Genomic DNA, 15,486 nt, shown 5'->3' on the forward strand with positions numbered 1-15,486 from the left:
CACAAACTTTGGGTCATGATGAATAGTTTTCTCATTTACAGTATGCCTTTATCTCTCACCACTTTCAAGCGACAGCCTTTTGAAATGTTGAAATGAAAATGGAATATTTTCCTCAATAAACTCTGGCACCTAAAGGGTTAAAATGGAGAATGTGCCCCTGTCATGTCTGCATGTAAGATGTAGACACGCACACACATCATGTTTCTGTGAGTTTGTGTGTGACAGCCATGGTAAATAAGTAGGTGCACCTGGCAGAAGCGCAGAGAGAGAGAGAGACAGAACACAGAGAAGAGACCTCTTTTAGTGGAGATTTAACTCCTCAAACAAGTTCTTCCCATTCCCAAACCGTTGGTCCAATCATCAAAATAAAGTAATGGTGAGAGAGAGAAAGTTATACAGAAGATCTGTTTAGCAGCAGTTGAGCTGGCATGTGTGCGTGTTTGAAGGCGATAAACAGTGTAGGAGGAGATGTTTTTTGAAGAAGTGCACGTTTGAGGTGAAATCTTACTTTGAAAGGGCAAATAGCTCACTTCCTGATGGATTTAGGTCATGGGTGTCAGCGCGTGATTTGTAGGTCGAACACACCAGTTTTGGTTTGATCCGTCTACGACATTCCTACGGGCCGCAGTGGCCATTTTAGTGTGCCTAGGTGGCGCTAGAGAGCCCATTTTGGCACTTTAGGGATTAATAATGTGTATTTGCTGTTTCAAATGAAGATTCTGCTGCTGTAATCAGTCCTTTAAAGATTGTGAGACACACACAGAGGGCTGTGTGTGCGTGTCTGTGTGTGCAGCCGTTGTCATGGCGATTAATGACTTGCCTGCACCTGAGGGGCACACAGAGAGCTCATGAGAGAGCACATCAGCAAAGGCTGTTTATAATGGGTTTGAACTCCTCGAACAAGTTCTTCCAATACCCAAACCGTTGGTCCAATAATGAAAATAAAGTGATGGTGAGAGAGATAAACTTCTCGTGAATGCACGTGTCATGTTTTATATTTCTAGAGTCAAAAATGTGGTCACAGGAGCGAGTTGCAAATGTGTTCAGCTGTTTCCAGAAATTTCTCCTCTCAGTTTACATGGGAGTGAATGAGAAAAAAACAGCACTCCCTTCGCTTTGGAGCCACTCAGCAAAAATGTGTATGTGTGACAGATTCCATGTCAACATTTCTGTGACCAGGACAAATTTTCCTACATTTTTTGGTATAAATTGTGTATGTTCAGTGAAAATTGTGGACATATGAGCGAGTTGAAGAGAAAATTTCTTGATGAGTTTACAGCTGCTCTCCACTCTAGTGATGACATCACCCACTCTAGCTCACGCAATACACACCCATTATAAAGTCTGAGAAGGGCTGAAAACTTCATGTATTTTAAACTGACTTTGTAGAAAAACTAAAAGAGATATTGAAAATATAATTAGTTCCTGAAAGTCGACAGCAGCGTGAACGTTTGAGAGTTGGAATGGAGTTTCTATGTCAATGTATGAATTTGTGATGTGCAGGTGAAGATGAGCGATTTGGGAAAAATCTGGAATGTCTGGGAAAGTATGAATGTTAGGAACGTGAAGAGTCGTTCCGGTCTTGTCCTAATTCAGCTGAACGTTTTCATGTTTGAATGGTTTGAATCAGTTGAAGTTTGTGGAACTAGTAGCGGTCCAACCGTTTTCGTTCCATTGGATTTAATAGGAATCGGAATTTAAACGTTGAATTACCGGGAAAGTATGAATGTTATGGAAAAATCTGAAAGTTTCCAATAATGTCCTAATGAAGCTGAATCAGAAGAAATTTGAATGGTTTGAATCGGTTGAAGTATGTTGAAGATAATTGAAGTTGAAAAACGCAGCAGAAGAATAATAATAAGAAAAATAAAGAATTTTGGTAACAGAAGAACATAGGGTTTGAATGCTTCCAGCATTCACACCCAATAACTCAGCCATATATAGTGTATTTAAAATGTCTAGACATCTACAAGGTCCTCATCAGTATCTTAACCTTCAGACACTCTGGGGCCTCCTCGCATGCCTGCATGCAGACAGTGAAGGGCGCTGAGGCCGGCAGTACCTAAACCATGACCCTGGATGCATCATACATTCAAATAATTACTGTTATTATACATGACGACATTCAAGCATTTTCATACTGAATCATTTTTCCACAACAGCATTTTTAAGCATTAATACCTCATACCTACTTAATTTCAAACTCTACTTCTATGTCCTTTGATTTTCTTGACAACCATTTATCTGATCAACGTTACATTTGGGTGTTTTGCTGGGGACCCCGGGAGGTGCAGTGTTGTGTGTGAGCTCTTGAGCTCAACAGGACATATTTATTTGTAGTACAGAAGTACACACTGTGCAGTGTATTGAGATGGGATGCCTATTAACTGTAACACAACAGAACAGCACTCAGGGTACAGCTCACTCACCGTTGCTAGCTACAGTACATTCAGGAACAAATGAGGAAAGAGAGCTAAGAGACCAGACGTGTTACATTAAAACAAACGCAAACATTTTCATCATCATTGATGGTAATTTCGGAACTAGGGCTTTTGTTCCCGAAAACAACTTAGTCTAAAAATCCTTAGCTGTTATTAGATGATGTGTATACTCTAGCATTACGAGGGAATGGAACTATGTTAGGGCAGGTGTATTTCTCAGAACCTAAGAAACAGCAATGTTAAGATTGAATTTGTTTGGATGAGCTGTTCTCGAGAAAGGTGTAAGCAGCAATACCAAAGGCCAAGCAATCAGTCCATACCAAACAGGCATTGCATCATTATGGATTAAACTATTGAGATCCAACAAATAATTTGTGAGCATTAGATGTGTCGCTAGGCATATTTTTGAGCTTTGCAGAAGGCCAGGTTAGCTGTTTCCCTGTGCTTCCTGTCTGTATGCTAAGCGAGGCTAACTACATCCTGACTTTATTTCTGTTCATAACACAGTGACGTAAGAGTGGTATTGATCTCTGGCCATATTTTCACATAAACTTGCTGTTACTAAACACACAATGAATGCAATGATGCTGTAAATGCTGAGGCTTTAGTTCTGTAAAAAGTATATGAAGTGTGCAGCCACTTTACCTATGGTGGATGAGAAGACTTACCTGTTGTTATTTGCTCATTATTTGAATTCAAGTGTATGATTTTGCTGTTTCATAAATAAATGCATTCCACTTAGCAAATAAAGTGAGTAATTATACCCACTTAGATCCTTTCTTCTTTGGAGTAGTTGTTGTAAAGTGATTGCTTTTTTAAATGAAACGTATCATATGAAGCTGTGTGAGAGGCAGCCTTGAATGAATGTTAGTAACTGCCACCTATTCTGGATAGAAACAGCTTTGCCACTTAAGTGAGCACGGCCCCAGTGGATCCAGGCAATCATATATTTCTGCTACAGTCAAGTTGCCAGGAAGCAAATGCAATTCTATCTCGTGGGCTGTTGTCAATAACTATGCTTAAACAAGAAAATGCATCACAACTAGCAGAGTGGCACCTTACATTTCCCCTGTTATACAGTTTACTTTGAATTGAGTGAGGTTATACACAGCCTCAGGCTTTGTAGTCAGGAGAAGAAGTAACTTTGACAACTAGCATTATAGTTGTTTTCTGGTGAATTGCCATGGTGAGGCAACTCAAAATGAAATAGTAAAATATTCAACAAAACGCTGAAGGCAAAGGCAGTCTTTTGATTCTGGGAAGGTTTTCAGTGTCCATTTAATGAAATCAACAGGGGACCTCTTGGTAGAAATGAGACTTTTTTCGTGTTGACTTTATTGGAATGGATTTAAAATGTAGGATATTTGTATTGAAACAATACACTCAAACACTATTGCTCAAGTGTTTCAGTGTACTGATCTGCTACAGATTTTAGCAGCTTTTGACTGTTTTACTGAACTGAATCAGATGGTTTCTACAGCCGGGCAATATATTTATATTATGCCATTATTGTTATATGACACTAGATATCGTCCTAGATTTTGAATGTTGCAAGTGTATTATTTCCTGGTTTTAAAGGTTGATATTACAGTAAAGTGATGTAATTTTCCCAACTTGCCAGACTGCTCTAGCTGTTGTACTATTAGCCTTTGCCAATTTACTCATTATATCCACATTACCGATTATTATTTGTCAAAAATCTCATTGTGGAAATATCTTGTGAAAGCACCAACAGACCCTACAATGTTGCTGCAAAATCAATATTGAGATATTTGAATAAAAGTATTGTGATATTTGGGTTTTCAATATCCCCCAGCTTAATTGTTTCCTTTACCAAAGGTAATTTAAAGACTCTTCTTGCAACAAACAAGTGTGGAGGGCAGAAAAAGAATAGTACCAGTGCTCCTCATAAACTGTTTTGTTGCAGTCTGCATTGATTTTGTCTCATACACGGGAAATACTGTTGATCTCCTTTGTTAATGATATCTGCTTCAGAGAAAACACAGTCTGTATCCAATCTGGTCCAATTTGTCCCATTAAAAATGTATTAACAGTAATGAGAGCACAGTTTAAAAACTCAAAACACAAAATGGAAACTCCCATGAAACGAGAGCGCTGGCAGCACTGTATACTTTATTTTTTTATTTATTTATTTTTTTTTTGCATTTTCTAACAGCTCTTATTTGCGTGTTGTACCTCTGAACAGTTAGGACATATATTTAAGCTACAGTCTTATTAAAGCACATGATCATGTATACAGTATTCTGTGGTGCTGTGGATAATGTTTCTTACTTGAATGTATTCATGTGTGTCCGCCCATGTGTGCCTGTGTACATGCCCATGTCCACATGTGTGTATGCAGGCGTGCGTGCTTATCCACCTGTATGTGTGTGTACTTTCCTCGGCTCAGCTCGGGAACTAACAGGCGCAGAGAAGACGGCGACTGTCACAGAGGAGACGGATATCGATGCGGAGGAGACGAGCCAGGTGTCAGCAGCAGAGGAGTTAAACCTCAATAGAGGGGTGACTGATCTGGACGCCACAGCCAAGGCACCTGAGCTGAACCAATCGGAGAGCAAGGTAAATCAACAAACTTGTGTTTGTATACCATACCATACCATACCAATTTATTTATATAGCACATTTAAAACAACAGAGCTGAGACCAAAGTGCTTTACAAGTAAAAAAAAAAACAAGTAACAACGCACAATCACAACTCATAAATAGAACAAACACAGCGTCACATGAAGAACACCAGTCACTCAGGCTGTGCTTGAAAAAGCCAAAGAATAAAAATGTGTCTTGAGGCGTGATTTAAACACTGCAGACTGCAGACATGCAGAGGCAGCTCGTTCCAAAGTTTTGGAGCTGCCACTGCGAAAGCCCGATTTCCCCTGAGCTTAAACCTGGATTTAGGGACGACCAGGAGAAGCTGATTGGAGGACCTGAGGGACCTTGGAGGGGCATAGGGTTCCAGCAGGTCGGAGAGGTAGATGGGTGCCAAGCCGTTAAGGCACTTGAAAGCAAACAGCAGAGTTTTGAAATCAATCCTATATCGCACAGGAAGCCAATGGAGGGAGGCCAGTACAGGACTAATGTGCTCTTGCTTACGTGTACCAGTCAGCAGACGAGCAGTGGCGTTCTGGACCAACTGTAAGCGAGAGATGGATGTATGTGTTTGTGTTTCTGCACCTCTGACCAGCAGAGGCTTGTTTCAAACCCCCTAGTGATCTTTGTCCATATGGGGCACCAACATGGCACTGCTGTGGACAAATAATGTTTGGAAAGCAGTATAGTTCAGAAACATATAAATAGTGTGTGTGTGTGTGTGTGTGTCTGTGTGTGTGTGTGGTACAGTTCAGGAACATTATGTGTAAACCTGAGCAGAAATTGCAAGCTAACAGAACTAATTTCAGAGTTCCTTTAAGAAATGGTTTTGGAGTTTTGGCAGTAACTTCTTTGCAAGTTTGGCTTCTTGCATCAAGTTTTGATATTACGGCTGGGGCAGAATCACACACTCTGAATTAAATAAATTTATCAATTGCACAAAAAAGTACAATAATCAGTCAAATTTTGAAAAATTGTTTGGATTTTACACATTTTTTGCTGAAACATTGAAACTGCAGAAAACACGATTCATGTCACTGGAGAATTGCATAAATCCAGAACGACAGTAAATCTCATTTTGTCCCAGCTTTCCCAGTTTGTAGATCACAATCCTTTCCAACAGTTTGGTGGCAAGACTGGAGGCTATGGTTGCTGTTCCTTTAAGGGGGGAATGATATTGATTAAAACTGCTAAAAGCACTGGTGAAATCAGAAAGATTATAGTTTTGTATAACACCATGTGTCAGTACACAGTTTTGAAGACACAAAGTTCAAGAGAAACATTGATCGTGACCTTTGGTCCTCTGTTAGCAACTGTGGACATTCTTTGGACATGAAATTTTAGCCTTTATGTACTAATGTATGTCTTTCTTACATATTTCTAACATTGCTCATCTATATATTGTTTCCTGTTTACAGTACAGGTTGTAGGCTGTGTGTATAAGCTTGCCCTTGGACGCCTGTTGCAGATGAAATTCCTCCCCTTTCTGCTTTCTCCCAACACGGTATTGTTAAGGGCAACATCACTGCATCTTGGGTTTAAGGCTGCCCAAGACGATTGTGATTGGTTTGGGAAAAAAACAAATAACTTTTCCTTTGTGTGGAATTCTGACCGGTTCAGCAGGATCTATCTCCAGCACTGGCAGCGCTTAAACAAAGTGTGGAGATAGGTCCGGCTATGCAAGACTAACATTAGTTTGATTTGCGCTGAGAAGACGATAAAACTTGACTATCTAGAGGAAGTAAAAGTTATAACAAGGTTTCTGTAGGTGAATCAAAGGTCAAAGCAGAAAAGAGAGACCAGCATTAAGACCAACATTTCTCCAGACAGGCACTTAAATTAATTCATAAAAATAAGAAATACGGTAAGTAGTTAAGGGGACTGACTGCTTTTAAAGTGGTTTTTTTTATGTGTTAAGGCTGACTTTCCTGCAGCACATCTTGCAGTCAGCGTTACCAAACAAGGACGTTAAAATTAAGAATGGCATTTCCCTGTTGGCGTAGAGGTTAAGGAGAGAAAGGTCCACACAAGGACGGCTGTAAAAATACGTCTGTGCATCAAAATCTTAAGTCAGTTCACGTTAGGGCTTGGAAACCTGGCAGGAAATCAAATATCTGTTCTGTCGCTTCGGGTCAGGCTGCCCCCTGAGTGTAACAGAGGATATCCAAAGTTTACACAGGCTTTCACATTTTCCGGGTTTTATTTGTTTGAGGTTCTCTCATTGACAAGATTTCTTCGAGACTTAAAAAAAAAGTTTTACTTTGATTTGTTTTACATGCCTGCATAAACCACCAGTAAAATGAAGTTACCTAGTTTGTGTTTGTGTGTGAGCATAGAAATAGCTCCCACTACTTGGTTTCCATTCAGAAGCTGTCAGCAGCGTGTTGAGCTCCAAGACTACTACGCGAGTCATCCAGTTCATGTGTTTGTACGACCTCATAGTGTTAGAGATTTGATACAGCTCAGTCAGACCGTCTGCTCTTTGGCCTGTAGAAAACCACCACCAGCAGTCTATGTACTGTATAACCAGAGAAATGCTCTCTGTTGTGTCTGGAAGTGTGTGAGCGCGGCTGTTTGGCTCAGCTAGCAGAGCAGCGTCGTAGCATAGTGTTGTGTTTACTGGGATCCACAGTAGTATGCAGAGTGTAATTGTGTTTTTGAGCGAGGCAGCGGTGGGAAGACAACACCGCATGATGAGGGCAGAGAGGGGGTGAAGCGTGATGTTTATTACACTACTCTCTGCTTTGAGACCTTGGACTCGGCATCAAGTTGGCAATGCTGGTGTATAATTATTTTATTTTTGTTTCGTAATAGATCCCCTCTGCCTGGTTTGTCTTAGTGAGGTAGTGGACAATGACAGAGGGCTGGCCTAAACTGACTTCATGTGTTGTTTTGTGCACTAAAAAATGTTTATATCCTCTTTGTTACATTAAAGTGAAATATTTTTTGGGTCGTTTATTTTATTGCAACATCTTCAGTTTACAGTCCATTTGGAGAAATGATTGCACTCAGTATTTTCAAGATGCAACACTGCCAACACAACACTTTCAGTGTGTTTCATAATTTTCACTACATAGCTGCTCCTGGTAAGTAAAGTGTGATCAACATTTTCATGTAGGCAAAGATCTTGGTTAAAGTGGACCCATCATACTTATTCATATTTGTATTTTGGGTTTCTACCAGAACATGTCTACATGCTTTAATGGTCAAAAACACTGTATTTTCCTCACACATTTGTGCATGAACACCTGTAATCAACCTCTGTGTGAAACGTTCCATTAAAGCGCCTGTCTTTTAGCCCCCCTTTAAAAAAAAAAACAGTCCAGTCTGCTCTGATTGGTCAGCATTCCCAGGTTTTCCACATCTCAGCATCTCTGCATTGTCTTGGCAGCTGGGGACATTACTGTAACAGAGTATAGTGGCACTTGCTGCTGTTAAGAATCACCAATTAAATCTTCTAAACACAACTGGATATGTTCCAGAAGGAACATGATCCAAAATCGCAGAGATATTAACAACATCAGCAACCAAGATTATGTTTCCCTGATGTTAGCATGTAGCTACATGTAGCAGTGTATTTGCAGTCGGGGAATGACTGTGTACAGCGGTACTTTCGCCCATACAGTATCACCAATAAAAGCTTCTAAAAATAACCAGACATGTTCCAGCAGGAATAAGGAGAATCCAGGAGAAATTAAAAACACTGGTATCTAAAATTACATGTTTCCCCAAAGCTAGCATGTTGTTACATGTAGCAGTATAGGCAACATAATGTAAACACTTGCGGTAGCATGCCTGGAGCACATGACTGCATAAAGAAATCTGTCAAGATGTGATGCAGCTTATAACCAAAAAGAAAAAAGGAGATCAGGAGACTATTCAGAGTGGTTGGAACCCGAGGTTTTTGCTCACAGGGATTACTTTTACATATTTTTACCTTTTTACCGTAAAGTCCCCTTTAAATAATGCAAAAGTAAAAGCACAAGTCAGGACATTGGCTTTTTAAACGAGCCAATCAGTGGATTGTCAACAGCCTCTGAAAAACTCCTTTATGACAGCTAAATCGAGGGGCTGCACCAAACAATTTTTGTACCTTTCTGAAATACAAAATGCAACCATAACACCCACTTTTCGCCACCATTGGCCAGGTGTGGAGAGGTGCAAAAGAAAGCAGGGTTTGAGCTCCTCTTTCTTTTATCCACACCATACTATTAGTTTGATGCATTGCATTGAGAAACAGAGTTATTGTAGAGATATCAGGGATTCAGTGTTATGCAGCCAGGCTACAAAAGTAGGCTGTTTGTCCTGCCTTCGAGTGAACAGTTATCATTTCTGCAATGACTAGAACCCGTGTAACCAGTGTCAAAGTTTTTTTTTTTTGTACAGCAAATGCATGTCCTCCTCAGTGTATTAAGAAAAGAAGATTAGTGGTATATCTTGTAGGAGATAAGGCGAAAGATAAAATGACATCATACAGTATTTGTAAAGATGTGCCACACTCCATGCCATACTCTGGTTTTCTGTGAGTATTATTAAAGCTGGTATTTATTTGATTTTAATTCATATATTGTAACTAGACTTGACGCAGTAGTGGGTGTCACTGTTGTTACACAGTGTTATGGCATACACCAATTTCATTACATGCCCACAGCCCTCACCATCATTTTGCCTTTTTTTAAAAATAGAAACAAAAATGATTTAGTTCATTTTCACGTATCAGCACCCACATTTATCAAATAAAAAAAACTCCAATTAGTCATTTCTAATTTGTCAATACTTAGTCGGATGACAGACACAACAATTATAAACTGAAATTGTCTGCTCTGTACAGCACCAGAGCAACAGCACAGACCACTTCCAGAACAAGTCAGAACATTCATGGACCCAAGCTACTGGGGTGATTATGACCAAAATGTTGAGGAGACTAAGAGGAGAGCACAACTGTGTCTGAGCCACAGCCCAAAAGGGAAAAAAACCAAAACAAAACTTGAGCGAGTTTATTGAGGAAAAAACAAAACAAACAGGCACTGCCACAGTCACACCAACTGTTACTGTCCTGTGTTGTTCAAAGTAAGAGGGAGATCTGAAGATCTAACCTTAAAAAGATCAAAGTAGGTGGTCTACAGATATTTGGCACATCAATAAATAGCTTCTCTTGTAAAACAAGAAATCAGTAACACCCAGTGTTGTAACTAATTTATTAAGCGGTGGGAATATTTTTTTCACCGTGGCATCCCTAATTTCTACTTTCTAAATCAACAGAACAAAAATATAAATAAAACATGGTGTGTCTGACTGGTTTAAAAACAATGCAACTGCTTTATCATCAGAAAAAAAGCACCATGATTCATCACTGAGAGCTGTGGTCTGAAAAGTTGCCAGTTTTAGGACAAAGTTACAACATTTGCCAAACTTCTTGTTTTAGGCAATTATCTCTGGGTGCATGTCTGCCAGCAGGACAAACAAAATGTTCTGTTTCTGCTTTGTAGCCAGTAACAGAGTTGCCTTATTAGGCTCTCTGCTGGTCAGACGCACCAAACTTATTTTGTTTTTCAGCTCCTCATTTTCTTTTTCACCTTGCCACTAAAAATGTCAAAGATTCCCGTTTGCAGGAAAAGCCCTGATCTGTAGTTAACTGGAGGTAATTAGCTAGTTCCTCAGGCAGTCTCAATTAATTGTAAATAATTAACAGACAGGCTGTTAGGCAACGCACCAGAGTTTATTAAACTTTTCTGCACGACCCAAATGAGAGCATTTTGTCACCTTAGGCCCTGAGCTCACTGACACATACCTGTTCACTCCCTGCATGGAGACTCACCAGAGCAGGACTTTGAGAGCCACTTTGGGTCCTAACTTAGAGTTACAAAACCAAGCTATTCAGCTGTTTAACAGTCCTTGGGTCCTATTAACGTTAGAGTTATGAGACCTTTCATTACAGCCTCTGATTGAAAGCAACACAGCGTGAAATCACTGAAACAACGAGCTCCCAGCAACGACCTCTATTCTCAGGTCATTGTAGGAAGTCTGTGTGTGTGTGTGTGTGTGTGTGTGTGTGTGTTACAGTTTGTGTAGCTGCTTTTGCACGTTTTTTTCCAGAATTTCTTAATTTGACACATTTGTCACTCTTAACGGCTTGACAGATTAAATGGGAATGTGCAGAGATAAGCGGGGGAGGGTAACATTGAATGAGATGTGTGTGCATCCATGTGCCTTTACGTTAGTGCCCATGTGTACTCATTTTTATTACACAACTGTGTGTGTGTGTGTGTGTGTGTGTGTGTTCCCGAGCGGAGGGATTTGATTCACTACAGGGTTTCCCTGGAAGCTCATGAAAGGGAAAGCAGCCTGTGAGTGTTAAAGTTCATTCTCTTCCTGTCAGCTCCCGTTAGACTGACAAATCCCCCAGCGCCCTGCGTTCAAACGATCCCGCAGGACTCGGAGAGCACACATCAATCCTACCTTGGGCTTTGTGTCCATGAGGTTGAGTCAGGACGTTTACTTGCCTCTGGTATCAGAAAGACTGTTACTACAAGACAAATTGGAAAGGCAAAAGTCACAGTTTAGAGATAACTGCATTTTACACATTTCAAGAGGCTGCAATTGTTTTTCTTTTTTGGCAAGAGACAGATGCTCATCGGTGGATTTTATAAAAGTGAGGGCTGTGCAGAACACAAAAAAAAAACAAAAGATCAGAGTGTGCATGAAACAGAATGTCAGATGATTTCAAAGCCTTAAAACAGAATCTTTTCTTTCACGTCATTCTTGTGTTTATAAGTTCCTGTTCAGGAAAAGGAGATCAGTGCAAGAGTTTAAGTACAAGCTGTTTTCTTTCTGTGTGAATTTGACAGAGAGAAACGGGGGATGTGTGTGTTCACATGGGCATGTGTGCTTTAAAACAAGGCTGCAACAAACACTTTGATAGAGGCTTCTCCTCTGGCCCACTTTCAGATGCTGTCAGGCAGGTGTAAACAGTCTGATCTACAAGTGTAGCGCTACAGGCAGTGCTCCACTGACAGCACCCTTTCTCTTTTTGGTCTCTCATCATTAGTGTGCCTCAGTTGTTTAAGGTTAACACGACCTAACATGGACGGATTAATGAGCAAGCTTACTGGGTACAGGGCCCAGGGGCCCAAGAGGTCAAGGGTCCTCTGTTTGAAGTGACTGTTATCATTTCTTTTTGGAAAGTCACAGAGCTCATTTAAAAGTTAGGATGTCCTGGTTGTGTTCTTTTGCCCTCGAGCTTCATCAAAGTCTAAAGTACTGAGACTCCTCTCACCAGAGCAGCCCTATATTTGTTTCCAAGTAAATCTCTTATAATTTCCAAGACATTTCTTAATAAGAACTGTGTGATTTGGCACTAACTATAAGGGAAATGGAGACTGTGCATATTTTCTAATTAATTACTTCAAATTGAGTGAGAGCGTATGCTAGAGAGTGATTTAGTCAGTTTATAGCAGGTCAGCTGAACATGCAGTCTTTTGACAATGATACAATGCAACATGCAGTATGGACAAGTTTTTAATAATAGACTGATAATGAATAAACATTTACTATGATTTCAAATTGGCTTTCTTTTCAAGGACATTTGTATTTCCTCTGTAATTTGTGGCAAAGTACATCATTCCTTTCAGGAAACTTTTTTTTAAAAACCATTTGGAAATGATAATGACATTACAGCGTTACATTGTTTTTGTATTTTTCTACCATTGTATTGTTGCAGCACACTGAAACCACAGTGTCATTAATGCTACAGTTAACTTTTATGAAAACAATTTGAGTCAATTTTGCAGAAACTGTCACTACATCCACACACTATTACATGAGACACATAGTCTAAGAAAAAATAGTCATATTCCTCCTCCTCGCAGTGCTTTAAATAACATTTGTTAGAATCCACTGTAGCTGAAAACAACCAATCAGAGCCGAGGAGTCTATTGCAGCTGTCAACCATGTCAGTCACTGCTCCTGAACTGTGGTCACACTGTCAAACTAGGCAGGGCTCATTAAATATGAATCAAGATTCTGTCACTGTATTGCCTATTTCTCACCTTATATGTTTTCAGAAAGATATTTTAATATACTCTTTAGCTTAAAAATTAGAAAGTTTGCTCCAGCTGGTGGGCGCTGACTAGTTTTCACTTGACTGTTTCTGGCATGGCGGCAGGGTCACAAACTTTCTCATTTTATAGCTTAACAGTAAACTTAATTATGTTTCTGAAACATCAGAGGTGAGAAACAATCAATGCAGCAACAGAGTCTTGATTCATATTTGATCAGAGCAGCTGCCTAGTTTGACAGTTTGACCGCAGTTTATGAGTAGTGACTGACATGATTGACAGCTGCGGCAGAGACTCCACAACTCTGATTGTTTGTTTTCCTTCAGCTGTGGTGGATTCTTAACAAATGCCATTTAAAGCCTTACGAAGAGGAGTAGTAACATACTGTCTCATGTAATACCGTGGATGTAGTGACAGCTTCAGCAAATATGAAAAAATTGTTTTCATAACAGTTACCAACTGTAGCTTTAATGATACTGTGGTGTCAGTGTGCTACATTAATATGATAGAAGAAATAAAAAAATATAACACACTGTAATTTTTAGAATGATTTCCTAATGGTTTTTAAAATAGTTTCCTGTAAAGAACTATGTAATTTACAGTACTTCAAATTATAGGGAAGAGTGAAATTTTCTTAAAAGAAAAGTTAAATTTAAACCATACTGACAGCACCATTAAAAACTCCTCCGCTCTGATTGGTTGTTTTCATTTATGTGTGATGGATTTTTGCAAATGCCATTAGAGGTAAGAGAAGGCAGAGGAATATGATTTTTTTTCCCACAGATTATCTGTCTCATGTACTGCTGTGTGGATAAAGTAACAGTTTCAGTAAATTAGTAAATCAATTCAAATCACAGTAACAGATTATTTCTGTTTTAAGAGAATTTAATCTACATTTTATGTTTGCTTTGTTGGTTTATTTAGTATTATGTCAGTGTGGATCTGTCTGAGCCAGATAGCCTGTCTTCATAAATACTTAAGGTCAGATGCTGTTTTTGAACATACAGCTGAAAGTTGTGCTTCACACATAAAATGTAACGGAAGCTTTTACACTGGGACCTTTTACACAGTGCCATTTTCTCATAATTGGACGATGCAACTCAAGTGCCATTTGTTGTTTGATCATTCATTAACATATTTATTCCCACTGCTGAGAATAGTTGATCATACATAGTTGTTCAATTTTTTTGTATTTGGGGTATAATAAACACTGCAGCCTGGCTCATTCTCTTGAATAATGTGTTTATATCCAGTGTATTTCATATCTTAAAACTGATCACGACAGTGCTCTCAGTATTCAGTTGTTATCAAAAAGAAGTAGGAATGATGGTACAGGTGTTAACTCTTCTTTTTGTTTTGCTTCTCACCAAACTTGGCGAGCTCTGCTGCATTGAATTTGGCTATATTCATTAGCAATTTATAGTTTTTGTCAGTTGATTTGTTTTACAAATTGGTCATGTTCTTCTTTTAAATAAACAATTTATTTAATTGGATCAGTATGAATGCTATTAATATTGGAGCAATTGGTATGCATACAGGAAACTGACCACTTAAAATTCTAGTGATGCACTGTATCACTATAAACCACCCTCCAAACATGAGCCCAGTGCACGACAGAGTGTTAGTGCCAAAATATGAATGTCTGCCCCATGCTGTTAAAGCAGGGTACCCGCAGATCCTTGAAAAGTCTTAAAAAGTCTTAAATTCATGTATCTAAAAGTAAGGCCTGAAAATGTCTTAAATTCATTAGAAATGTCTTAAATTGGTCTTAAATTCATTACTCAAAGGTCCTTTTCTGTGAGTGTCCATGCGCCGTCCAATAACCGCGCTTGCTGGCGGTAGCACATACACAATGAATGGGTTCGTCGGCGGAGGTCTGCGCTTTGCGCGCTCTGTGTGAAAAGGGCTTAACGGCGCGCTGGCCACCTGGCACTCAATATGCTGCTGTAGTGGTTTGTTTTCCAGACATGTGAGTATCTTTGAGCAGTGAAAGTTATTATGCAGGTTGTGGGTTGAACGGGGGTCACAGACAGGAATACGGTGGTCAAATAGCCTACGGCGGCTCTGTGGCGCAAAATAACGGCTTACCGGCGGCAACAGAGAAATCCGACCCCAGGTCCAGTAGCCTAATTTCCTCTTTTGTTGGCGCCATGACTGCCGTTCACATTTCTCTCTGTGGCAGGTAACGGCCCACAAACCTCACCGCACTTTAGGGACTGTTCTTTACTTATGAAGGGACTGTTCTTTACTTGTCAGGGGAGGAGGGTGGCTGGCTGATCCCCCCTATGTTAATCACTTATTGATGCTGTTTTTCTATGAATAAGTCAATAAGTAATTTATTCCATTGAAATATCATTGATGTATTATAGAAAAGTGATTTA

At 39.6% G+C, this 15,486-nt stretch overlaps 1 protein-coding gene across 5 annotated transcripts in view; it reads left to right on the forward strand.

The window, feature by feature from the left end:
• LOC117246626 (carboxyl-terminal PDZ ligand of neuronal nitric oxide synthase protein-like) overlaps positions 1 to 15,486 on the forward strand; it is a 258,146-nt gene that overhangs the window by 163,631 nt on the left and 79,029 nt on the right. For 3 of the 5 annotated variants that reach the window (XM_033610487.2, XM_078169029.1, XM_078169028.1), the window contains one exon: positions 4,804 to 5,021. In XM_033610487.2, the coding sequence (XP_033466378.1) occupies positions 4,804 to 5,021 (218 nt within the window). The remainder of the gene's footprint in view (positions 1 to 4,803; positions 5,022 to 15,486) is intronic. The other 2 variants (XM_033610488.2, XM_078169030.1) reach the window with 1 other exon arrangement.

Source organism: Epinephelus lanceolatus, chromosome 6, assembly GCF_041903045.1.
Source record: "Epinephelus lanceolatus isolate andai-2023 chromosome 6, ASM4190304v1, whole genome shotgun sequence".
NCBI lineage: Eukaryota > Metazoa > Chordata > Actinopteri > Perciformes > Serranidae > Epinephelus > Epinephelus lanceolatus.